General features: G+C 48.6%; 1 protein-coding gene across 2 annotated transcripts; it reads left to right on the top strand.

Moving 5' to 3' along the window:
- Nucleotides 13,640-25,367, top strand: FUS (FUS RNA binding protein). Of its 2 annotated transcripts, none has more exons than XM_013995581.2 (15): nucleotides 13,640-13,750; nucleotides 15,303-15,327; nucleotides 15,423-15,577; nucleotides 16,433-16,574; nucleotides 16,770-16,954; nucleotides 17,728-17,941; nucleotides 19,557-19,591; nucleotides 21,092-21,124; nucleotides 22,528-22,631; nucleotides 22,971-23,100; nucleotides 23,560-23,661; nucleotides 23,795-23,918; nucleotides 24,203-24,303; nucleotides 24,720-24,867; nucleotides 25,165-25,367. In XM_013995581.2, the coding sequence occupies exons 1-15, from the start codon at nucleotides 13,738-13,740 to the stop codon at nucleotides 25,202-25,204; spliced, it is 1,551 nt and encodes a 516-aa protein (XP_013851035.1). In that variant the 5' UTR covers nucleotides 13,640-13,737; the 3' UTR covers nucleotides 25,205-25,367. The 2 variants fall into 2 exon arrangements, with proteins under 2 accessions (XP_013851035.1, NP_001274349.1); NM_001287420.1 differs by having other exon boundaries at nucleotides 13,738-13,750; nucleotides 16,430-16,574; nucleotides 25,165-25,204.

Below are 26,480 nucleotides of genomic sequence, written 5' to 3'. Positions count from 1 at the left end.
AATGGAGTTCCTGTCGTGGCGCAGTGGTTAACGAATCCAACTAGGATCCATGAGGTTGCGGGTTCGGTCCCTGCCCTTGCTCAGTGGGTTAACGATCCGGCGTTGCTGTGAGCTGTGGTGTAGGTTGCAGACGAGGCTCGGATCCAGTGTTGCTGTGGCTCTGGCGTAGGCCGGAGGCTACAGCTCCGATTCAACCCCTAGCCTGGGAACCTCCATATGCCGAAGGAGAGGCCCAAGAAATAGCAAAAAATAAAAAAATAAAAAAATAAAACACTGCTGTACGTTGTATATGAAACTTAAGAGAGTAAATTCTAAGATTTCTCATCACAAGCACAAATTTTTTCCATTTCTTTAGTTTTGTTTCTATAGGAGATGATAGATACATTCACTAAACTTATTTATATATATATATTTTTTTGTCTTTCTTTAGGCCTGTACCTGAGGCATGTGGAAGTTCACAGGCTACAGGTCGAATTAGAGCTGCAGCTGCCAGCCTACACCACAGCCACAGCAACACCAGATCCGAGCCACATTTGTGATCTACCCCACCGCTCACAGCAACGCCGGATCCTTAACCCACTGAGTGAGGCCGGGGATTGAACCCGAGTCCTTACAGTTACTAGTTGGGTTTGTTATCGCTGAGCCACAATGGGAACTCCCACTAAACGTACTGTGATAATCATTTCACAAATCATTATGCTGTACACCTTAAATTTTTACAGGGCTGCATGTTAATTATACCTCAGTAAAACCGGAAGAAGAGAAAGGAATCATGTGGGTTATACTGGGTCCCCCTGGATAATCCAAGATAATCTCTCTGTCTCAAAGTCCACACCCTTAATCATAGCCACAAAACCCTTTTTGCCATGTAATGTCCAATATAATGTTTCTGGGGGATTAGGGTGTGGACATCTTTGGGGGCCATTATTCTGCCTACTACAGCCAGAGGAGTGGCGACTCCTATGTCACCTGTCTTCCCAATGTGTTCTGAGATCAAATTTTAGGAAGTCCCTTTTATTCAGACGGGGAAATTGAGGTTCAAATGGCACCAGCATTGGCCTAATTCTATGCTGGTGCTTCCTGGCCATGCTGGCTCCGAAAACCCACTGGCTCAATTGCAGAGGTCCGGAGGGTGCCTTAGGGAACAGCTAATGTACATATGTGGGAAGGAGTGCTGATTTTTTTGTCTTCTTCCTTTTTTTTTTTTTTTTTTTTTTTTTTTTTTTTTTTTTTAGGGCTGCACCCACGGCATATGGAGGTTCTCAGGCTAGGGGTCGAATCAGAGCTACAGCTGCCAGCCTACACCACAGCCACAGCAATGCTAGATCCTTAAACCACTAAGCAAGGCCAGGGATTGAACCTGCATCCTCATGGATACTAGTTGGGTTCATTACTGCTGAGCCCACAGCAGGAACTCCCTCACTGAGATTTAAGATTAGTATACCTTTCCTGCACTTTGACTGTGTGGTTGTTATGCCTGAATAAAACGAGGCAAAACACATTTTGCAATTAAGTGGATTCCAGGGTCAGTTAAAGAAAAACAACTGAGGCAGTTCCAAAAATGTTTTCCTAGACCACAAACTTCTGTAAAAGGTGGAGCCTTTCATCAGATACACCAGAGCAAGCAGACTATGTAAGTTTCTGAAAGTTTAGCTAAAAGAATGAAGCCCTTTGGTGATTGGAAAAACAAGAAAAGCACCCCTAAGCAACGATGTTGATAGGACATTCCTGATAAAAAAGATAATTTCTTAAAAAAAAAAAAAAAAAATTGGGGGAGTTCCCGTCGTGGCGCAGTGGTTAACGAATCCGACTAGGAACTATGAGGTTGCGGGTTCGATCCCTGCCCTTGCTCAGTGGGTTAACGATCCGGCGTTGCCCTGAGCTGTGGTGTAGGTTGCAGACGCGGCTCGGATCCCGAGTTGCTGTGGCCCTGGCGTAGGCCGGTGGCTACAGCTCCGATTCAACCCCTAGCCTGGGAACCCCCATATGCCGCGGGAGCGGCCCAAGAAATAGCAACAATAACAACAACAACAAAAAAGACAAAAGACAAAAAAAAAAAAAAAAAATTGGAAGTTACTTTTTTTCTGAATTATCCTCACTCAAAAGGTTGATTATCACTGACCTAGAAAAAAGACCTTCTTGAGATAATCATTAAAAAATATTGTTTCTCCCAGCCAAGCTTTTGAAAGATGCTGAGCAAAGGGGGTGGGAAATTGTTTCAACAGGTTAAGGGCAGAGCCACAACACTCCGAGCTAAGAGCTAAGCCTGGCGGGGCGAGTCTTTTTGTGAAAAGAGGATATGCAGGAATTGGAAAATAAGGAGTCTCCAAGTCGTGGCGTAGCGGAAATGAATCCGACTAGGAACCATGAGGTTGCAGGTTCCATCTGATCCCTGGCTTTGTTCAGTGGGTTAAGGATCTGGCATTGCTGTGAGCTGTGGTGTAGGTTGCAGATACAACTCAGATCCCGTGTTGCTGTGGCTCTGGTGTAGGCCGGTGGCTACAGCTCCGATTAGACCCCTAGCCTGGGAACCTCCATATGCTGCGGGAGCAGCCCAAGAAATGGCAAAAAGACCAAAAAAAAAAAAAAAAAAAAAAAAAAAAAAAAAGGCATTCCTGCTGTGGTGCAACAGGATTGGTGGTGTCTTGGGGGCGCTTGGACCCAGGTTCAATCCCAGGCTCTGCACAGTGGATTAAGGATCCAGTGTAGCTGCAGTGTAGGTCACAACGGTGGCTCGGATCTGATCCCTGGCTTGGGAACTCCATATGCCGCAGGGAGGCCACAAATGGAAAAAAAAAAAAAAAAAAAGTAAATGTAACCCCTGGTAAAACTGATAAAATAGAGGATGTTCAGTTAAATCTGAATTTCAGATAATCAGTGAATTATTTTTTTGTAAACTATGTCCTATGCAATGTTTGGGAAATTATTTTTTTAATGATTTTAATTTTTTCCATTAGACTTGGTTTACAGTGTTCTGGCAATTTTCTAGGTACAGCAAATGACCCAGTCACACATATATAAACACATTCTTTTTCTCACATTATCCTCCATCATGTTTCATCACAAGTGAGCAGAGACAGTTCCCTGTGCCACACAGCAGGATCTCATTGCTTATCCACTCCATGTGCAAAATTTGCACCTATTAACCCCAAGCTCCCAGTCCATCCCACTCCCTCCCCCTCCCCCTTGGCAACCACAAGTCTGTTCTCCAAGTCCATGCATTTCTTTTCTGTGGAAAGGTTCAATTGTGCCATATATTAGATTCCAGATATGTGATATCATATGGTATTTGTGTTTCTCTTTTTTATTTATTTTATTATTTTATTTATTTATTTATTTATTTATTTTGTCTTTTTGTCTTTTTGTTGTTGTTGTTGTTGTTGCTATTTCTTGGGCCGCTCCCACGGCATATGGAGGTTCCCAGGCTAGGGGTTGAATCGGAGCTGTAGCCACCGGCCTACGCCAGAGCCACAGCAACTTGGGATCCGAGCCGTGTCTGCAACCTACACCACAGCATGGCAACGCCAGATCCTTAACCCACTTAGCAAGGCCAGGGATGGAACCCAAAACCTCGTGGTTCCTAGTCGGATTCGTTAACCACTGAGCCATGACGGGAACGCCTATCTTCCTCTTTCTGACTTCGTTTAGTATGAGAGTCTTCGGTTCCATCCATGTTGCTGCAAGTGGCATTATTTTGTTCTTTTTTACAGCTGAGGACTATTCCACAGTGTATATATACCATATCTTCTTAATCCATTCATCTGCCGATGACATCTAGGTTGTTTCCAGGTCTTGGCTCTTGTGAATAGAGCTGCAAGAACGGGTGCATGTATCTTTTTCAAGGAAAGTTTTGTCCAGATATATGCCCACGAGTGGGATTGCTGGATCATATGGTAGTTCTATATTTAAGTTTCTGAGATGCCTCCATACTGTTTTCCATGTAGTTGTACCAATTTACATTCCCACCAACAGTGTAGGAGGGTACCCTTATCTCCACACCTTCTCCAGCATTTGTTATTTGTAGACTTGTTAATGATGGCCATTTTGATAGGTATGAGGTAGTAACTCATAGTAGTTTTGATTTGCAGGGAAATTATTATTTCTGTTTATCTGAAATTCAGATTTAATTGGGCATCCTGCATTTTTATTTGCTAAATCTGGCAACCCTATCCCCTTGGATACAGCTTTGTCTTGCTAAGCTAGCTAAGCTACTGTGTTATTACTTCTTTGCTGGGAAGAATGAGACTTTCTGTGCTTTTTTGTTTTGTTTTATTTTTGTTTTTTCTTTTCTGGCTGCATACAGCGTTCCCTGGCCAGGAATCAGATCTGAACCACAGTTGCTGGCTATGCCAGATCCTTTAACCCACGGTGGCCAGGTAGGCTAGGGGTTGAACCTGCTTGCCAGTGTTGCAGCCAAAGTGGGAACTCCAAATGCGACTGTCTGGAATGTGCTCCAAAATAACTTAGAGGTTGGGTCTGAAATGCACACTCCATGGTACTTGATGGAGTGACCCTCTAAAATGTTGGCATATTGACTCCACTCCATACCAGAAGCCAAGTTAACTGGCATGGTCAAGATATGCTCCCTGAAGCTCCCCCTTGTGGTAGAAAAGAATAATTGCTCATCTTTCCTTTACACTCTGCCAGACACCCCCACCTCCTGCTTCTTTCACCTGGTCCCTAGGCACCATGCTGGCACAAGGTCATCCCCGGGGCCTCCCATCCCTTCCTCCAATACAGCCATCAAGCAGCTAAGGCACGCTGGAGCAACCCTACTTTAAGAGTACTTTTTTTTTTTTTGTCTTTTTGGGGCCACACCCGCGGCATAGGGAGGTTCCCAGGCTGGGGTCGAATTGGAGCTGTAGCTGCCAGCCTATACCACAGCCACAGCAACGCCAGATACGAGCTGTGTCTGCGACCTACACCACAGCTCAGGGCAACGCCAGATCCTTAACTCACTGAGCGAGGCCAGGGATCGAACCCGAAACCTCCTGGTTCCTAGTCGGATTCGTTTCCGCTGCACCACGAAGGGAACTCCTGCAGGATGGTTCTTGAAAGAAAGAGGAAGTGATCTGGGTTGCGGTCTGGGAGAGAGAGACCCTCTGCCTCTGAGGAGCACAGCAGCTGTGGGGCTCTTCTGTGCAAACTGGTTGGATGCGGCTGAGTCTGATTTAGCCCCTGGGGATGAGAGAGGAGGCCAGGAGGGCAAGGTTTTTGAGAAGCAACGGGGGCACTAAGGCCCTGTCTTGGATGCCTGAGCTCAGGAAGCTTTCTGGACGCCTCTGGCAAACACGGGGGATGGAGCGTGGTGGAATCTCAGGTCTTCATACGACAGCAGGTTGTGGAAGTTCTCCAGGCCAGGGATTAAATCCAAGCCACAGCAGTGACAATGCTGAATCCTTAACCACTGAACCACTACAGGAACGCCTATTTGGACTTTCTGAATTTTAAGCATCTAAAATGAGTGTGTGTGTGAATTTTAAGCATCTAAAATGAGGAGGGGGAGTTCCTGTCGTGGTGCAGTGGTTAACGAATCCAACCAGGAACCATGAGGTTGCGGGTTCAATCCCTGCCCTTGGTCAGTGGGTTAAGGATCCGGCGTTGCCGTGAGCTGTGGTGTAGGCCGGCAGCTGTAGCTCTGATTCGACCCCTAGCCTGGGAACCTCCATATGCCATGGGCGCAGCCCTAAAAAAATAAAATAAAAGTACATAAGTGGATCTTAAGTTCTAGAAAGTTCCTTTGGACATTCATTCAAAACTTTTTTTATATGTGTAGTTTTTGTTTTAGTTGCCCCACAGAGAAAGTCAGGAGAACTCATACTTATGTTTTCCTGTCAAAATATGAAAATGAATCTGAAAAAAATATATTTGGCATGTTGAGGTTCAGGTCTTTGCATAAACAAGTCAAGCATAGACAGGTTTCTTCAGATGGTTTTCATGTTTCTCCGGAAGCCCCTGTGCTGTTATCTTTTCTTGGCCCTTCTGCTGCCTTTGCCTTCATAGTGACAGCCCCTCCCCGACAGGCAATGAAGCAGAAATGCCACCAGAGCTTTTGTTTTCTTTTTTTTTGTCACCCCCATGGCCTGAGGAAGTTCTGAGGCCAGGGATTGAAACTTCGCCACAGCGACTCAAGCTGCTGCGGTGACAATGCTGGATCCTTAACCTGCTGCGCCACAAGGGAACTCCCTATGTTTCTTTCTTTCTTTCTTTTTTTTTTTTTTTTTTTTTTTGTCTTTTTAGGACCACACCCACAGCATGTAGAGGTTCACAGGCAAGGGGTCGAATCGGAGCTGCAGCTGCCGGCCTACACCACAGCCACAGCCAGATCTGAACTGTGTCTGAGACCTACACCACAGTTAACAACAATGCTGGAACCTTAACCCACTAAGCAAGGCCAGGGATCGAACCTGTGTCCTCATGGATACTAGTCAGATTCGTTAACCACTGAGCAAAGCGGAAATGCCATCTTTTTCTTCTTTCTTTCTTTCTTTCTTTCTTTCTTTCTTTCTTTCTTCCTTCCTTCCTTCCTTCCTTTCTAAGGCCACGCCTGCAGCACATGGAAGTTCCCAGGCTATGGGTAGAATCAAAGCTGCAGCTGCCGGCTACACCACAGCCACAGCCACATCAGATCCAAGTTGCATCCACAACCTACACCACAGCTCATGGCAATGCCAGATCCTTAACCTACCGAGCGAGGTCAGGGATTGAACCCTCATCCTCATGGATACTAGTTGGGTTCTTAACCCACTGAGCTACAATGGGAACTCCCCCTGTTTCATTTTGAAGAACTGAGTACCAGTATTTTGGGCTGGCCAGTTCGTTCCCCGGGACCTCTAAGCCGTTTGGAAGTGGATGTGATGCAACGATGGGACAGTCGTGCTCTTTGGTGTCGCCACGACCCCCAAACTCCTTGCCCTGTGTCCTTGCTGCCTCGTGGCCCTGCCTCCTGAGAGGCTTTCTGTCATTCTTGCTCAGACCCAGTGAACTGTGTGGCCTTTTTCCAGCTGGTCCAAGCAGGTCTTCTCTTAGCACAGCCCAGAGATCTGCCCAGTATTTACTGTCCCAGTTCTGTTTACCATGACAACCTCCCATAGAGACACAAAACCTAAGAACCGCCCCTCCCCCAGCAGGGGCACTTCCTGGCCTGGGCACAGCCCAAGGCAAAAAATAAAGCAATTATTTCTTACTCGAAGCCATGCATCTGGAAAGATGGGTGAGACAGAAAAAGACGTTTAGGAGCTCCTGCTCTGGTGCAACAGGATCGATGGCATCTTGGGTGCACTGGGACTCAGTTTGATCCCTGGCCGGCACAGTGGGTTAAGGATCTAGCTGCAGCGTAGCTCTGAGACTGCCGCTCGGATCTAATCCCTGGCCTGAGGAACTCCACATGCCTTGGCATGGCCAAAAAAGAAAAAAAAAAGAAAAAGAAAGAGACGTTTATTCATGTAACTATGTTTCAGGCCCAGGTGTGCAGGTGATTTGCAGATGGAAATATCATTTTCTAGTCACCTTAGACTTATAAGGTCAGTTTCTTTTATTTATTTATTTTTACTTTATTTATTTATTTATTTTTAGGGCTGCACCCGTGGCATATGGAGGTTCCCAAGCTAGGAGCTGAATCATTGCTACAGCTGCCGGCCTACACCACAGCCACAGCAACACAGGATCTGAGCCACGTCGGCGAGCTAACACGGCAGCTCACAGCAATGCCGGATCCTTAACCCGTTGATCAAGGCCAGGGATCGAAACTGCAACCTCAGGGTTCCTAGTCGGATTCGTTTCTGCTGCGCCACAAGAGGAACTCCACTTTCTTTTATTCCTTTTTTTTTTTTTTTTTTTTTTTTTTTTTTTGGCTTTTTGCCTTTTTTAGGGCTGCTCCCGCGGCATATGGAGGTTCCCAGGCTAGGGGTCTAATCGGAGCTGTAGCTGCCGGCCTGGCCTTCACCAGAGCCACAGCAACGCGGGATCTGAGCCGAGTCTGCAACCTACACCACAGCTCACGGCAACGTCAGATCCTTAACCCACTGAGCAAACGCAGGGACCGAACCCGCAACCTCATGGTTCCTGGTCGGAGTCGTTAACCACTGTGCCACAATGGGAACTCCCACTTTCTTTTATTCTTGTTTGGTGTGATATGAAGTAGCAGGGCAGGGCCTCTGCTTAGGATGGTGTGGGTTTTGTCCTGCAGAAAAGACCTCTCCAAGAGGCAAACTGGGGCTGCGTGCAACTCAGCTTCTGTTCTATTCATTAAGCCTTAGGTCCTGCATGGGCTGGGTCGGCCTGGAGGAAGGGACAGCTTTCTAGTGCACACAGAGACAGGCGGCAGCTAGAAGTGACCAGGTCTGGCCCAAAGCCCCACTCCATCCCTCTCAACGCTCCGATGGCGCCTGCTCTTCCCCCCTCCCCCAAACACACACGGGGACCCAGCCGCACTGCTGAGGACAGGCCCTGAGCCAAGCTGGCTTCTTCCTTCCTCTGCTCAAGCTGTTCTTGGACTGACAAATGCCTTGTTTACCTGATAAACTCATCAAGTCTATTCTCGGGAAGGCTGATCTGCCTCGCTGGGCATCTAATTGCCCCTTCTTGGTCCCACCCTGGAACTTCCTCTTCCCACCCACTGCACTGCCACTGTAAGAGTCAAGCTCTTTTTTTTTTAAATTTTAACTTTTTTCACTTTTTGCTTTTCAGGGCCGCATTCGTGGCATATGGAGGCCCCCAGGCTAGGGGTCCAATCAGAGCTACACCTGCCGGCCTACACCATAGCCACAGCCACACCAGATCCAAGCTGCATCTGCAACCTACACCACAGCTCATAGCAATGCTGTATCCTTAGCCCACTGAGCAAGGCCAGGGATTGAACCTGCAACCTTATGGTTCCTAGTCGGATTGGTTTCTGCTGAGCCACAATGGGAACTCCGTAAGAGTCCATTTCTTTTTGAATTGGTCAACCTACATTCACAAATTAAAATATAAAAGAGGATTCGGGGAGGAGTGACTTTCCTTCAGGCACTGGATCCCAAATTTCCCAGACTCCTTCCCCAGAGATAACCACTGTTACCGTTTTTTTCTTCTTCCAGAGCTATTTTATGCATGAAAATCTACATCAGCAACTCTCCCCCTCCACTTTAGAACCCAGATAATAGCATATTACACACATTGCCCTAGACCTCGCTCTCCTCTCCCATTAAAAACGGAGCCTGGGGGAGTTCTCACTGTGGCTCAGCAAGTTAAGAACCCGACTAGTGTCCACGAAAATGCGGGTTCGATCTCTGGCCTCACTCAGTGGGTTAAGGATCTGGCGTTGCTGTGAGCTGTGGCATAGGCTGCAGGTGTGACTCAGATCCCTTGTGGCGGTGGCTGTGACGTAGGCTGGCAGCTGCAGCTCCGATTCCATCTTTAGCCTGGGAACTTCCGTATGCCATGGATGTAGCCCTCAAAAGACCAAAAAAAAAAAAAAAAAAAAAAAAAAGGCAACCCACAAAACCCCCCAAACAAGCCATATATATATTAGAATATACATATTCTTGGAAGCGGTCCACAAAATTGACTAGACTCTGGTACAGAAAAGAGGTTAAGGACCTCTGATCTGGGAACTGATCACAAACCCAACAGCCTCTAAGGGTCAGCTGGAGGCCTGAACACCAGGGCCTGCTTTCGCTTTCTCACATTTGAGGGGAAGAAATATTTTCTCTTGCTTTTAACTCTACTCTAAGAAAAAACTACATTAATCACCTGATATAAATGCAATTGACCCTGGCTTCCATGTCGGAAATACTAGGGAGTAAGGGAGACTCTGGCCAATGGCCAGCACATGTGCCAGCAGCCTCTTGCTCCAGCTGACCCTTGCCCAGTGGGAAAGTGGGTCCAGGGTGGCCAGAGCTCGTTTTCGAGAAATGCCAGCAGTTTGAACTTTTGCCCTATTTTTATTTGTTTTTATTTTGTGTCTTTTTGCCTTTTCTAGGGCCGCTTCCCACGGCATATGGAGGTTCCCAGGCTAGGGGTCCAATCGGAGCTGTAGACGCTGGCCTATACCACAGTCACTGCAATTCAGGACCTGAGCCGAGTCTGCGACCTACACCACAGTTCACAGCAACGCTGGATCCTTAACCCACTCAGCAAGGCCAGAGATCGAACCTGAAATCTCACGGTTCCTAGTCGGATTCGTTAACCACTGCGCCACACGGGGAACTCCTTGCCCTATTTTTTGTGTTGGCAACTGGTTAAAAAAAGAAAAACGCTGTAGGCTACGGAGAACCTGGCTTCAGGCTGCATTTCACAGCAGGCTGCAATTTGCGCTTTGGGTCTCAAGGGAGAAGCAAATAAGGCAGAAGACAGAGCTCCTGGGAGCTCTGCTCTCTGCACAGCGAGCAGAGGAGGAGAAGGCAGGGAAGGAGCTGAAGGGACAGTGGGAGAGGTGAAGGGCCCGGAGCACCGATGCCGAGGAAGGAGACTTTCAGGAGAGAGATGCTCGCATGCTTTGTGAGTCCGGAGAGGTCCGCTGAGAGCGATAAGCCTGGAGAACAGTCACTTGATGTAGCCTTGCAGAGGCCATAGTTGGAGCCTGCCGCGCTGTTCAGGAGTGCTCCTCCCCACCCACGCCCTTGACTTTGCCATTCCTTCTACCTGTTACACTGTTTCCTCTACTGCTTTGTGAACTCCTACGTAGCCTGTAAAGCTTCGCTTCAATGGTCCCTCCTTTCTTTCCTGTACTCTGGCTGTCTACCTGATGAATGACTTGCTCTCCCGGCAGTTTCCAGAGACCTTGGGTCCATGGTCAGTACTTAACTGCATTTGAGTCAAGTACACTTCGGGTCACTTGACATTGTGGGTCCCAAGACACCGTGGGTCTCACCCACAGTTCACTCACTGGCTATACTGTCCTGCGGATCAGCGACTGGATCTTGTTTATCTTCCTCTCTCTAGGTCTGCCCCATGCTCGGTCCATATTATGCAGTGCTCAAGCGATGTTTGCTGAAGCATAGGAGTTAAGAGCAGCAACTCTGAGCCCGGCCACCTGGCTTGGGAACCGGGCTGTGGCTCTTTCTGTGTTGCCCTGGGCATAGCTTTTTAACCTTTCTGTGCCTGCCAATTTGCTTGTCTGTGAAATGCAATCCTCATGTGAACATTTTATTGTGAAGAATAAGATTACACAAGCCAGCAGTTCCCGTTGTGGTGCAGCGGAAACAAATCTGACTAGTATCTGTGTGGATGCGGGTTCCATCCCTGGCCTCGCTCAGTGGGTCAGGGATGTAGCTTGCCGGGATCTAGGGTGTACGTTGCCGAGGAGGCTCAGATCCTGTGTTGCTGTGGCTGTAGTGTAGGCTGGCAGCTGAAGCTCTAATTAGACCCCTAGCCTGGGAATTTCCGTATGCTGGGGGTGTGGCTCTAAAAAAAAAAGATTACACAAGGTATACTCAAAGTGCTCAGAATAGCGCCCAATACTTAGCAAGACTTATGAAAGTGTTATTATAAATATGTTTTATATAAATTTTATTGTGTTACCCCTGTTGTTAAATCGTTTCATCTATTTTGTACACTAATGCATCCTCAGTGGCCAGAACAGTCCCTGGACTTAATAAATATTTGGGGAATCAATGAGTGAATGAGTGATGGACTTCCCTTTGTTTGCCCTCACTTCAGGGTCACACTGCCCTCTCAGTGGTGGTGGGGTGGGTGTCAGGGTGTTCAAAGGTCATCACAGCCGAAATTAGGAATTGGGTAGAAGTTCGTGGGCATAGCTGTTTGTTTTCTTTTCTTTTCTTTCTTTCTTTCTTTCTTTCTTTCTTTCTTTCTTTCTTTCTTTCTTTCTTTCTTTCTTTCTTTCTTTCTTTCTTCCTTTCTTCCTTTCTTTCTTTTGCCTTATCTAGGGCTGCTCCCGTGGCACATGGAGATTCCCAGGCTAGGGGTCTCATTGGAGCTGTAGCCACTGGCCTATGCCAGAGCCACGTTTGCAACCTACACCACAGCTCATGGCAACACTGGATCCTTAACCCTCTGAGCAAGGCCAGGGATTGAACTCGAAACCTCATGGTTCCTAGTCAGATTTGTTGACCACTGCATGGCAATAGGAACTCCAAGGGCATAGCTGTTTTCTCTAGGAAAATGTCTGCAGCCTACAAGGGAAGTTTTGGAACACGTGTCAAAGATAAGTTGGGAAGGAAAATCTGCATGGTATATGTGTACCAGGAATAATGCCCTTTACCTTGTTTTATTTAATACTCACCTCTTCCCACCCTTCAGTGTGCAGTGGTTGGATATGGGCTCTCAGTTCCCAGGCCAGGGACTAAACTCTGGCTGTAGCAGTGAAAGCACCTGATTCTAGCCACTAGACCACCAGGGACCTTTCTCAATACTTTCAGCTTTCCTTCTCCAGGCAAGGCTGATGAGAGTGCAAGTTGCAAGTTAATTTGAATTTCATGTTTTGTCCTTTTTCTCATAAGGAGTGAACAAGCTTCAGAACACTTCAAAATGTCTGTATAACTAACAAAAGGAGTATTTTGCAGCCACACAGACCTGGATTCGAATTAGACCCCTTACATTTGGCTGTTCCATAATCATAGATTGCATTTGGCCTGAGTCTCATTTTTTTGGTGTATAAAAGATAGCCTTGCTATCTTTCTTCGTAAGATTGTGATGGAAAAGCAATTAATTGGGCTTTTTTTTTTTTGGCCGCGCCCACTGCATGCAGAAGTTCTGGGGCCAGGGAGTGAACCCTTGCCACAGCAGCCACCTGAGCCACAGTAGTGACAACGCCAGATCTTTAACCCACTGTGCCCTGAGAGAACTCTCTAATTGTGCATTCTGAAGCCACTTCAGCCCTATACAAATATCAATTATTGTTGGATCTGCACATTGATTCCTCCGTAGGGTTTCAGGAAAATACTCCCAGCCCTTTATCAGCAAAAGGCTGGGAGAACCCTGATATAATCTCAATCTCCGGATTGTTTGGGCTTTTCTGTCCAACAGCGAGTCAGAAGCCAAGCTTTGAGGTTGTAGGTGGGCCATAAATGCTTAATCAAAACAGGACCCAGGGGTCCGAGCTAAACTCCATGCTTGCTTTCACGTCAAACGTCACAATCCACAAGCCCTGGTAAGGACAACCCTGAAAGACGATGAGTGAAAACCAAGACGAAGAAAGGTAGTGTGTGTGGTCGGGGGAGGGACGTTAGAACCAAGAGAGGGAGGCTGGCGCGGGAGGGAGGATGCATCTGATGCAGTGGAAGGGCAGTGGAGCGGAGAAGCTCGCTATCCGGAGTGAAAGTGAGGCCCAGCGAAAGGGGCCAGCCTGAGGAATTTCGGTTCCCGCCCCACGACTCCCGGCTTTGACTACAGTTCCGCCCGCAGACGCCCTAGGCCCCTCGCCCCGCCCCCAGAGGGTAATCGGACTGTACCATTATGATCTTATAGGGGTGGAAGTGAATCTTTGGCTCGTCCTTCAGAGAAAATATAAATTATTTCTCAGAAAAAATAAGGCTATATATATTATTTGCATGGTTCTTAGTGAATAACAATTATGTTCTGCCGGCTAGGACCCTATATATTCCCTGAAGGGCGGCAGGAGTCCGGCCATGCTTCCCCTTTTCCTTTCCGCATTTGGTGCATTCCCCCAGGATACGTAGGCGGGGGAGGCGTACATAAACCTCGACGCAGGAGGCGGGGCTGCTCAGTCCTCGAGGCGTCGGTGCTCAGCGGTGTTGGAATTCTGTTGCTTGCCGGCCTGTGCGCGCGTGCGCGGACATGGCCTCAAACGGTATGTAAGTGCGCGAGGCGGCGGTGGCGCGCCAGCCCTGGAGCTCGTAAGCTCCCAGTTGGGCTTTTGTTTCTCGGTGGGGCCCGGGCAGCGATCGCATGTAGGATCTTCTCCGCACCACTGGCGGGAAGCAGCGGAGAGGGGTGGAAGGGGGAGGCCGATGTCGCCATTTTGTTTCGCTCCGCTGGCGCCTCGCGCAGGGCGGGAGGTCTTCCCTTTGCAGCCCCTTTCCTTTAGGTGAGGGTTGGGAGGAACTCTTCTTGGTGACTGGGGACGTGAGACGCGGATGGAAATGCTTGGTCCCCGTAGCCTTCTCTCCTCCGCGTCTCCAGCCCCGCGCTCGGGCCCGCTTTGTCGCAGTGCTGCATCCGGGCACTCGGTGCGCGCACGCGCTCTACTGGCCCCTCCCCCCTTTTCTGGCGGCGCGAACCCCCCTCCCGCCTCGTGTCGGCCCTGCTTTTTGTCGCGAGACCCTCCACCGGCAGCTCCGCGGCGCTCGTCCGGTGTGGGCCTCGCTCCCGGGGTCCCTCGGGAAGGGGCGGGACCTCCTCGTTCCCGCCTCGCGTGCCACGCGGCTGGGGGCGGAGGCTTTGGATCGGGACCGCGCGCCCGTTTAACGGCTAGGGGTGGGGGGCTAGGGGGTGGTCCAACGGACTTGGGGACCGGGTGAGGCTTTTCCCGCCTAAATTTTCCTCCTTGGGAGGTAGGAACTGAAAGGAACGGCCGCCTTAGGCCACACCCTCTCCCGATCCTTTTGCCGTTTCCTGCGGGGAAAGCTGTTTCCTGTATCGAGATGAGTTGATCAGGCTTGTGCTGTCTTCCTTGTGGCGTTTTCGTTACCTTGGATTCGCCAAGTCTCCCCGCAGCCCCGAGGCAGGCAGGGGAGATAGGAACTCGTTGGGAGCCGTAGGGCTGAGGACCTGAGTACCAGTCGGCTTGCCTCTCGAGGCGACCGCTCTTTGATGGCGATCTCTGTCGTTTGGGGTCAAAGAATTCTCCCTTCTTGGTGAGCTGGCTCTGCACTAAAAGCCCCCTGTTCCTGTCTCCAAGATTGGATGGAGGGTGGCCTCTCTCCAGATCTTGAGACTTTCTTTGGGTTGAGAAAGTGCAGGCTACAATCGGAACGTTTTTGCTTCTGGCTTGCAATAAAGCCTGTTCTGCTCAAGCAGCTGTGTGGCTTCAGTTGGACTCTTGGGGATACCTTCCTCATAGAGTGGGTGTGAAAACATGTGAGTCAGTTTGTGCAGTTCCGGATATCAGTTGAAGTTGCAGAAAAATGGTAGTTGTCCACCAGGACTCTTGCTTTTTCCAGTACTTAAGGCCTCTTGGTCTCGGTAGAAATTCGCTTTTTTGGTGTGTCTTTATTGTGAGAAAACTTGACTTTGGTCTGCCGTCTTGCCCCTCTCAACTAGGGTTTCAGGAGGGGATTTCTGCCTTGTCAATTTTCACATCTAGGGGCTCTGGGGCTTGAGTTGAGGCCTTTACCTCTAGTTTGTTCTCTTAGGGGTGGCTGAAGGTAATGTTAATATGATTGTATTTTTCTGTTTTGCAGACTATACCCAACAAGCAACCCAAAGGTGAGTGTCATTTCTGGGTTTCCAGAGTTTGTAGGGGGCAAGGGTGGCTAAGGTGTCTTTTCCTGAGAGCACCGTTGTTGCCTTTTCTTCTCCAGCTACGGGGCCTACCCCACCCAGCCTGGGCAGGGCTATTCCCAGCAGAGCAACCAGCCCTACGGACAGCAGAGTTACAGCGGTTACGGCCAGTCAGCGGACACTTCAGGCTATGGCCAGAGCAGCTATGGCAGTTCTTATGGACAGACCCAGAACAGTGAGTCTTTTTAAGTGGGTCACCCTTCCTCTTCCTGCTTTTTCTGAATGTTGCTTTTCTTAAACCTAAGCAGTGCTGAACTGTTGAAACTGTCCCCCAGTTTCTTTGCCCTTAACCAGTCTGTGATCCTTCAAGCTACTTAGAGTTTGAGTTCTTTCCAAGTACTTAATTCTGTTTCCTTTTATTTTCTTTGACTTTGCATTTTTTGATTTATGCTGCACTTCTCCCTGTTTCCCCTAAGAATGAAAGTGAAATTGGGGAAGAATATTCCCTAAAGGGAAAAGAGTTTTAAGTTTTTGATATTTAAAAGGAGAAAATGGGGAGTTCTCATCATGGTGCAGCGGAAACAAGTCGACTAGGAGCCATGAGGTTTCCGGTTTGATCCCTGGCCTTGCTCAGTGGGTTAAGGATCTGGCGTTGCTGTGAGCTGTTGTGTCGGTCACAGACGCAACTTGGGTGTGATCCTGTTGTGGCTTTGGTGTAGGCCAGCTGCTGCAGCTCCAATTCGACCCTTAGCCTGGGACTCTCCCTATGCTGTGGGTGTGACCCTAAAAAGCATAAAAAAAAATAAAAGGAGAAAATGATTTGCTTGAAGACGTTGGAAATCAGCATACTGTATATCACATTGATACACAAAGAGGTGGAATTTGCCCTTAGGTGCTGAAGGGTAAATAATCTGAGATGTACATCACAGGCTGGTTAAATGCTGTTAAAGGAGAGGGATCTCTTGGGCTGTGATTGGCGGTGGTTCAAGAGGCTGGCTTCAGGTGTAGGTAGCATTAGGGATGTATACAGTGTTTCATCAACCTATTCTCATTCCTCAATTCATGACTTTTTTTCTTTTTCTCGTAGCAGGCTATGGCGCACAGTCAGCTCCCCAGGGATATGGCTCAACTGGTGGCTATGGTAGTGGCCAGGGTTCTCAATCGTCTTACGGGCAGCAGTCTTCATACCCTGGCTATGGCCAGCAGCCAGCTCCTAGCAGCACCTCGGGAAGGTAAGGAGTTGTGGAGAGAGGGGAGAGGACTGAAAGACAGGGGCGAGTTAGTAAGGAGTAATGACTCCTAAGCAGTTGGAGTCGTTAGGAGGAGTGATGGGGGCCGTATCTGTTGGGTATAGAGAATGGGATGCACTGAAAGTGAAAGGACGTTTTGGACACGCTGGCATCATGACTCTTTTTCTTTTTCCCTAGTTATGGTACTAGTTCGCAGAGCAGTGGCTATGGGCAGCCCCAGAGTGGGGGCTATGGCCAGCAATCTGGCTATGGTGGACAGCAGCAAAGCTATGGACAGCAGCAAAGCTATAATCCCCCTCAGGGCTATGGACAGCAGAACCAGTACAACAGTAGCAGTGGCGGTGGTGGAGGGGGTGGCGGAGGTAAGGTGTCTTCGGCTTTATCTCATACCTGTTTCTTGGAAGGAATCATTCTGCTTGACCCTTACCCTAAAAGCGTTCTTAAAAATCTTGGGTAGGAGTTCCCGTCGTGGCGCAGTGGTTAACGAATCCGACTAGGAACCATGAGGTTGCGGGTTCGATCCCTGCCCTTGCTCAGTGGGTTAACATCCGGCGTTGCCGTGAGCTGTGGTGTAGGTTGCAGACGCGGCTCGGATCCCGCGTTGCTGTGGCTCTGGCGTAGGCCGGTGGCTACAGCTCCGATTCGACCCCTAGCCTGGGAACCTCCATATGCTGTGGGAGTGGCCCAAGAAATAGCAACAATAACAACAACAACAACAACAAAAAAGACAAAAGACAAAAAAAAAAAAAAAATCTTGGGTAGGAGTTCCCATTGTGGCGTAGGGGAAATGAATCTGACTTGGAACTATGAGGATGCAGGTTTGATCCCTGGCCTCGCTCAGTGGGTTGAGGATCTGGTGGTTGCCATGAGCAACGTGTGGTGTAGGTCCCAGATGTGGCTCGGATCCTCTGTTGCTGTGGCTGTGGTGTAGGCTGGCAGCTGTAGCTCCGGTTTGAACCCTAGCCTGGGAACCTCCATGTGTTGTGGGTGTGGCCCTAAAAAACAACAACAAAAATCGTGGGTTCTTAGTCCCTAGCTTTATTTTTATGTCTCTTGTCATTTTTCTCCTGACATTGTTGAACTGCCTTATGCTACTGCGCAGTCTCATTTAAAAGCGTCTTTTCTTTCCTGACAGGTAGTTATGGCCAAGATCAGCCCTCCATGAGTGGTGGTGGTGGCGGCGGTTATGGCAATCAGGACCAGAGCGGCGGCTACGGGGGAGGCCAGCAGGACCGTGGGGGCCGTGGCCGGGGCGGCGGCAGCGGTGGCGGTGGTGGTTACAACCGCAGCAGTGGTGGCTATGAACCCAGAGGGCGTGGAGGTGGCCGTGGAGGCAGAGGCGGCATGGGGTAGGTGTCTTGTGAGCCAGGGAGTAACAGCAGCGGGAAGCGGGGAGGGTTGGTTGCATGAGTCTCCCTTGAAGTCTAGTCCCTTAGTGCATGGTTAGTCTTATGCTAGGGGTTTGCGAGGGCTTTGGTTGGAAGCAGTGACCGTGTCTTCGTACACCCCCCCCACTTGATTTTTGTGAGAACTCGGGAGCCTGAACTTCCGCCCACACTTCTGTATAGAGATTTGAGTCCTGATGCTTTGCTCTCTAAAGAAAAAGGAGAAACCTAGCGGTGTATGTGGATTGGAGTCCTCGATATCCTAGGCAAGGAACGTGGAAGCAAAGGCTTCTTTGTCTGCAAAGGAAACTGATGATCCCCCTCCTGGTAACAGGGAGGCTCGTTACTCGTATTCCCACGTGTCCTCTGAGGGAGTTGTTAAGTGGTTAACCTGACTTGAGCTTCCAGGAATTGGCTCCTCTCTCTTCCTGTATCCTGTAGTCATTTGAATCCACGAGCTTGACTTGCACTAATTTGACTGACAGACAGTAATGATGCTGTGTGTGACTTGGTTTACGGGGTTGTCTGAAGTGTGCGGACCTTTTGGACAAAAATACAGTTCGCTGGCCAGTGGTCCCCCACCTATGTGCTCCACTGTCCCTCTTCCCCGGGTTACTTGTCCCACCGGACCACCTTTTCCTCCCCTTCCCGCTGCAGTTGAAGTAAGACCTTAGATTTGATGTTAAAACAGTTGTCAAATCTGTTGGACCCTACCGTCTCCCTTGAGAGGGGGAGGAATGCCAGTGTGTTCCTCCTTTTGGGGAAAAAAAAGTAGGTTTTTTAAAAGAGCATTTGTATGTGGTAAGTATTCAGAGGTGGGTGGGGGCAGTCTCAAAAAACCTTACCAAGTAAGGAAACCTCTGTTGTGTGCGTGTGTTTAATGCAAAACTTTGAAAAGAAAAACAACTGTTATGTGACTGTTAACTTGCTCTGCATTTTATGTGCCACAGGTATGAAAGGTGACATTGCAAAATACTCCGCTCTTCTCACAGTGTAGAAGGGGTGACCCCGGGGGTGGGGGGGAGAGATCAAAACCAGCTCAGTAGTTAGGCCAGGGCTTAGCCAGGTTTGTCTCGCTTTAAGGGGAATTTGCCTTTGGTTTTGACTTTTTATGGAATGGGGTTGGGTCTGCTTGCTGCTTTCAAAGCAAAAATCACAAAAATGTGTTGAGGGCTACCCCAGCCTGGTGTGAAATGTCTTCTGGGTACATCGGGGTAGGGTTTTTAAAGCAACTGCTGGGTTGTCAACCACTCACACGACAAGAGGAAAAAACATCTGCTTCGTCGGAAGAAACGACCAAGGAAAATGGGTCTTTTTTTTTTTTTTCCAGAGGAAATAGATATATAACCTTTTAAAGCACAATCTTAAACATTCGTGTCAGAAATGGCACACGTGTGTGTGACATGCTCAAAGGTCAGACAAGGGGTGGTCAGGAAGGGGAATGGATCTTCGTAGCCACTCGTATTATCATTTTCCCAAAACACCTACCCATGTTTGGGGAATGTTGAACAAAATCAAAAACCGCCCTTTTGTAGCCGTTGGAAGCTTCATGTCCTTTCTTCTAACTTGTCTTCTCCAGCGGAAGTGACCGTGGTGGCTTCAATAAATTTGGTGGTAAGTGAACAGAGTTTCCAAAATTCCCAACTCCCAGCAATGCTTTGTCTGATTGTTCATTTGCAGATGTCTTAGCGTGTTTTAAGTGTCAAAGGTTTTGAAGTGTCTAGAAACCACCTCCAGAGAGGGGTGGTGTAGAATGCCCCCTGCTGCCAGATGTGTGCCAACCTGGAGGCAGGCAGGCAGGGCTAAGACTCAGCAGTCGTCTGGTACCAAATTGGTTGGACCCAGGTTAATAAGAGGTGTCTAGTAGGCCTCTGACAAGGAGTGTTGCCACACCTGGCACTAAGTGACCACCGTTATGAGAACCCGGAGAGTGTGTGCTGGAACACGTGGTGCCAACTTGGCTCTAGGATCCTTTTGATCAGTGTGTCCTAGCTGTGTGTGTGTGTGTGTATGTATGTGCGTGTGTGTAGGTAACAATCTCCACGTGTTTAATTCTGGACGAGGGATGTGAATTCTGGCTCTGCCCTGAGGATGGTGCCGTTGGTGTCTGTGTCTATAATACCGAATGGTGTCAATGCAATTCTTCATACGCATATTTAAACTCAACTCAGACGGGCAAGTAGAAACCAGCTCCGGGCAGGAAGGTGTGGACTCCTTTCAAGAAAGGTTGGGGAGCATGTGTGGCTCATGGGGAATAACCAGGTCTTAAAGAGCACAAACTGAATTCATGGAAAAATGGCAAATTTGAGAAGTCTCCCAGTAAGCTGGAACTTTTCTGGTTTGGTTAACTAACAAAAGGTTTCTTGATTGGTCTCAACATTTAAAGCCAAAGGCTCGGGTTCATGACTTAGGTGTCATTGAGTATGGGTACAATATATATGGTGAATGCAGATAAACTTTGGTCAAAGATGGTCTCTGGAAAAAAAAATAGAGGCTGCATTATGGAAATAAGATTTCTGATCTGTTCCCTGGGACGTGCTTAACAAATGCAGTAGCTGTTACGTCTGATCATTTTCATGTGGTTTTTGGGGGAAAACAACACGGTTTTTAAGAATGGTTTCTAAAGATGAAATTAAAACTTGTTCCACAAGGGATGAGTGTCTTTGGTGTTAAAGTTTGGAGAAACTGGATGCACATCACATTGCTGGTGGCGAGCCCATTTCTCTCTGGGGTGAGAGAACAGGGCCAAGCTCGGAGTTGGTTTGTTAACTTCACTGGGTCTCCCTCCTGGCCCTCCCACTCTGTGCTGAGGACATTGCCCAGCCTGAGCTGGGGGAGGCAGCATTTTCTGAAGTGTGGAGTTGTCCCTGTGGGGACTCAAGTTACATACAGAGCTTAAGAAAAGGGGCCTGTGTCTTGCCCAGACCTGCCTAGGACTTTTCTCTGGGCGGGCAACCCAGGACAGGGTTTGGAGTGAGGCTGTGAGAGCACTTACCTGAGATTTTGCAAAAGTTTGGATTTGGTGTTAATTTTCCCTTGTCTGTCTCTCCCTGTTGACTAACGGCTCCTCTCTCCTTGTTTTTTGTTTTTTGTTTTTTTTTCATGTCACTTAAGGCCCTCGGGACCAAGGATCACGTCATGACTCTGGTAAGTCCGCAGGCGGCACGAAAGAAGGGCTAAGATGGTATCGGGACTTTTTCTGGATGTTTTCGAAACAGAAAGGAATCTGAAAAAGCAGGGGTAGAGAAGAAGGAAAACCTGGGGCAGGGAGTTAGGGTGTAGCTATGCTTAGCAGTGATGTGTAAATGAGCTTGAATCAGAAATAACCCGATATTGGAGTTCCCGTCGTGGTGCAGTGGAAACGAATCCGACCAGGAACCATGAGGCTATGGGTTAAGGATCTGGCATTGCCGTGAGCTGTGGTATAGGTGGCAGATGTGGCTTGGATCTGGCATTGCTGTGGCTGTGGTGTAGGCTGGTAGCTGTAACTCTGATTGGACCCCTAGCCTGGGAACCTCCATATACTGCAGGTGCGGCCCTAAAAAGCAGAAAAGAAAAAGAAGAAATACCTGATACGCTGATTTCCTCCCCCAGCAGTTTGGTAGGTCTGGGAGGAGCCCCAGAATCTGCATTTCTAACAGGTCTCAGGAGTTGATGATACATCTGTGTGTGGACCATAAAGCAGTGGCTTTAATTAAAAAATGTGGATCATGACCAGATTAGAGAACAAGAAAGGAGAAAGGGAAGCACTTAGCAAATTTTTTATTTTTGTATTTTAGCCACCTCCCCGCAGCCTGTGGAAGTTCCCGAGCCAGGGATCAAACCTGTGCCACAGCAGCATCTGAGCTGCTTCAGTGACAGCACCAGGTCTTTAACATGCTGTGCCACAAGCGAACCCTGTATGTTTTGTTGTGATTATGTTTGTGTACTGGATTAGTTTAAGATAGGTTTCTTAACATGTGGGTCTTCGACTGAAAGTTGACAGGCACCGTGTGGCCTTGGGCGATTCACTCCCGAGCCGCAGTTTCTGTAATGAACATGAGCATGTGTCAAAGCGTCGTAAAATAAGATTTGTGAAATGGCCAGCAGCCGGGCACTCAGACAACGAAACAGAAAGGATGGGGAATTCTTTCATTTGTCTGAGCTAAACCAAAATAGATTGCTTGCTTGGGTTGGAATTTCATTCCTTTGAAAGCTAACTATCATAATTCTTGGGAGTTCTCATTGTGGCTCCGTGGAAAGGAACCCAGCTAGTATCCGTGAGGGTGTAGATTCGATTCCTGCCCTCACTTGGTGGGTTAAAGATCCAGTGTTGCTGTGAGATGCGGTGTAGGTTGCAGGCATGGCTCAGGGATCCCGGGTTGCTGTGGCTGTGGTGTAGGCTGGTGACTGTAGTTCCGATTCAACCCCTCAGCCTGGGAACTTCCATATGCTGTTGATGTGACCTTAAAAAAGCAAAAAAAAAAAAAAAAAAGAAATCTTGAAGTTAGTTTTTAAGACAGTAATTTTTTTGTTTTCTCCTTCTGTTTCCTCCTGCATTCGCCAAGCAGAACAAGATAATTCAGACAACAACACCATCTTCGTGCAAGGCCTGGGCGAGAATGTTACAATTGAGTCTGTGGCTGATTACTTCAAGCAGATCGGTATCATTAAGGTACGTATGGAGCAGAGTGGGTGCTTTGTATCAGTGCCGCAGGCTTCTGGGTTTTCACACCACAGTGAAAAGAACAGTCTTGTACTAGTTAGCTGCTTCATGTGAAAGAACATCAGCCGTTGCTATTTTCTAAAAGTCACCTTTTACCAAAGAGGCACAATTGATGTAAAAAAGGGAGTGTCTGAAACTTTTGACCCTGTACTGGATAATCCTGTTCCATCTTTTCTTGTGTTGAAGGAGACACAATTGTGGCAGAGGCTTTCAAGTTGAGATGGAAGGTATGGTTGTGATAGGGCTGTATCCTTGAGAACTGATGTTATCCCCTGTTACTTTCTTTAGACAAATAAGAAGACGGGACAGCCCATGATTAATCTGTACACGGACCGGGAAACAGGCAAGCTGAAGGGAGAGGCAACAGTCTCCTTTGATGACCCACCGTCTGCGAAAGCAGCGATCGACTGGTTTGATGGTGTGTGTGAGGCGGCAGTGGAGTGGGGGGCCGGGCGAAGTGCAGCCAGCTCTGGGAAGCAGGCTCCGTTTTGAGGGTTTCTCTGCGTCGTCCAGCACGGTCTGCTAACCCGGTGTATCTTGGTTTTGCTTACATCTCCTGAGATGATGAACTTTTAAAGGAAAGCATTTTTCTCTTGATGGTACCAAGTGTGCTTTGGGACCCCCACAGGTCTTAATCAAAAGTCTCCATGCCTCTTTTTTTTTTCCAAGATGATCCTTTTTAATTTATTACCCATGCCCTAGTTAATGAGGCCAGACTCTTTTTTTTTTTTTTTTAAGTGAAGACTTTTTTTAAGCGCAGTTTTAGGTTCCCAGCAAAATTGAAGGGAAGGTACAGAGATTCCCATACACCGTGTACATGCGTAGCTTCTCCCATCATTAACATGCCCACCAAAAAAGTCATCCCTCCTTCCTTTAGGTAAAGAATTCTCGGGGAATCCTATCAAGGTCTCATTTGCTACTCGGCGAGCAGACTTCAATCGGGGCGGTGGCAATGGTCGTGGAGGCCGAGGGCGAGGAGGTGAGCTGCTGCTGCTGCTGCTGCTGTTGCTGTAGAGAGGTGGCGGGGGAGGGTGGTCAGGGTTTGTGTAGAAAAGAAGCTCAGGTTCGGCAGGCTCGGAAGGGGAGCAGACCCATTCTTGTATCTGCACCAGGACCCATGGGCCGTGGGGGCTACGGAGGTGGTGGCAGTGGTGGCGGTGGCCGAGGAGGATTCCCCAGTGGCGGCGGTGGCGGAGGAGGACAGCAGCGAGCCGGGGACTGGAAGTGTCCTAATCCGTGAGTGAAATTTGGTTCTCCGCCCTCTTGACATGTGTGCCTTCTGCCTTTCTGGGAGAGGGTGTGTTTCTCCAGCTACACTGATGGGGACTGGGTTTGGCTGGGAGCTGGCCTTGGTCAGGTAGCTGTAGTGGGAAGGAGGGGACTGGGCTCACTAACCTGCAGTCTCTGTCTCTGCTCCTGAGAAACAATGTTTTTACCTTGCTTCTGAGGCCTCGTTTTGCTCAGGTATCCGTAAGGTCACTGGAGTAATTCTAGGTCTTGGCCACTTCCTCCTTCCTCAGCACGTGTGAGAACATGAACTTCTCTTGGAGGAATGAATGCAACCAGTGTAAGGCCCCCAAGCCAGATGGCCCAGGAGGGGGACCAGGAGGCTCTCATATGGGTAAGCAAGAGGCAGAGCTGGTGATAAGGAGTTGGGATCAGAAAGCCCTGAAGTATAAGGGAGTTCCCGTTGTGGTGCAGTGGTTAACGAATCCGACTAGGAACCGTGAGGTTGCGGCTTCGATCCCTGGCCTTGCTCAGGGGGTTAAGGATCCGGTGTTGCCGTGAGCTGTGGTGTAGGTCGCAGATGTGGCTCGGATCTGATGTTGCTGTGGCTGTGGCATAGGCCAGCAACTGTAGCTCCGATTAGACCCCTAGCCTGGGAACCTCCGTATGCTGTGGGAGTGGCCCCAGAAAAGGCAAAAAGACAAAAAAAACGAAAGAAAGCCCTAAAGTGTAAGCACTGAGGCCAGAGGGAGGGTGGGGTTTGGGGGACACAATAAGGGCATGTGATCCATTGTGTTGCCTTTTTCCTAGGGGGCAGCTACGGAGATGATCGGCGTGGCGGCAGAGGCGGCTATGATCGAGGCGGCTACCGAGGCCGAGGCGGGGACCGTGGGGGCTTCCGAGGGGGCCGGGGTGGTGGGGACAGAGGTGGCTTTGGCCCTGGCAAGATGGACTCCAGGTGAGTAAGACTTCAAATTGCAATGAAGGTAGAGCAGACTTCACATTGAAAGGAAAGAGAGGTCTTGGGGTGTCCAGGTTTTGAGAATGTGCTTGGTTTTGAGGGCTGGATGGGAAAGCTGAGACTTAACCAGAGTGAGTGGGGAAGGAGGGAAGGAAAATTACCTGTGGCTGCTCATCTGTAGACCCACTTAGAGTCTGTACCTGTAGAGAGGAGGTAGTTCTTGGGGTGGGTAGCAGGGGCAGTGGGGTGTGGAGAGGTTGGCAACTCAGACCTAATGGATGCTCTTTCTTGCAGGGGTGAGCACAGACAGGATCGAAGGGAGAGGCCGTATTAGCCTGGCTCCTCGGGTTCTGGAGCAGCTTTTCTTCCTGTACCCAGTGTTATCCTCGTTATTTTGTAACCTTCCAACTCCTGATCACCCACGGTTTTGTGTGTCGGACTCTGTGTAATTGTAACCATACCTCTGGATCCCATTAAAAACCATCATTTTAGTTAAATTTTCTTCCTCTTCCCCCTCTTCACTCTGCTGGAGGGTTGCTGTCCAGGTCAAGAATGTGGGGATTTCTTCTTTCAGGTCAGCCTGCTTAGTGGGAGCTGGAATATTTGGTTTATTCCCGCTTAGCAGGAACTGGAATAAAATGTGTGATACTAGGTTCAGGGGCGCAAAGGTCAAGTGTATCCTTGAAAAGAGATTAAACTTTCTTGTCATGGCAAAAACTGGATGAATGAAAGGGATAAATGGAAAACACGTGATGTGTTGCCCCAAATTTGTCTGACCACATGGAAGTTTTTTCTTTTACTACATCTGTTCATGTACTGGTTTTAGCGTGTTGATTGTTGATAGCAGTTTTGTTCTTTTTAAGGACTCTTGGCTCTTCTGACACTTTTCTGAGGGTGGAGCTCAAACAAGATGAGGTTGCCTCCGCAGCAGTATTCAAGCTTGACGGACCCTGCTGGGAGCACATAGTTAGCCAGTTGGGGTTTTTTGCAGGAAGGAGAGTTAACTGAGCACCTACTTCATGGCATACGTTACGGCCCTGCTCACTTCACAGGCAGGAGGGGCGTGAGTTATGTGGTTCTCAGAATCAAATGGTAGATGCTGCAATTCTGTCTTCTGACCTCATCTTCATTTCTCAGCATTTCATTTTGAAGCCATTGTTTTGAAGGAGGTAGTGTCTGCTTAGGTCTTAAAATGATGTTAAGTTTTAGGGGAAGAGGCTTGGGAAGGAGAGGTGGCAAAAGGGAAGGTTAGCTGGGAAAGTAAGAGGCAGTTCTGTCTCTTTAAGGTGAGTGGCACCCACTTCTCCACAAGTGTTGCTGATGTTGGGACTTGGGTAGATGCGGGGTCAAGTTCACGGCCTCCCGGTACCCAGAGGGCTGAGCTTGTGGTTGTGGGTATTTTGAGAGGGGAAAGGCGGGGCTGGTAAGTTGAAACCTCAGAATAGTGGCCCTCAACGTCACATGCCTCTCCTGACCCTAAAGATGCCTTTCCTTGTTTTCAACTCAGATGGAGTTGAGAAAACATGCCTATGCCTGCTAATCAGTTGAATTTTAGTTCCACAGAACTGAATTCCAGCCTGCAGCAACAAGGGTCTTTGTTGTCAGAAGCT

Source organism: Sus scrofa, chromosome 3 (genome assembly GCF_000003025.6).
Source record: "Sus scrofa isolate TJ Tabasco breed Duroc chromosome 3, Sscrofa11.1, whole genome shotgun sequence".
NCBI lineage: Eukaryota > Metazoa > Chordata > Mammalia > Artiodactyla > Suidae > Sus > Sus scrofa.
The sequence above is the reverse complement of the archived record's forward strand: the minus strand, read 5'-3'. Positions and strand labels throughout refer to the sequence as shown.

What these genes read in the sequence shown, in the direction of transcription:
- FUS (NM_001287420.1), top strand. An exon ending in TTATGGACAGACCCAGAACA is followed by an intron (nt 15,578 to 16,429) that starts GTGAGTCTTTTT and finishes TTTTTCTCGTAG; the next exon opens with CAGGCTATGGCGCACAGTCA. An exon ending in AGGATCACGTCATGACTCTG is followed by an intron (nt 21,125 to 22,527) that starts GTAAGTCCGCAG and finishes TTCGCCAAGCAG; the next exon opens with AACAAGATAATTCAGACAAC.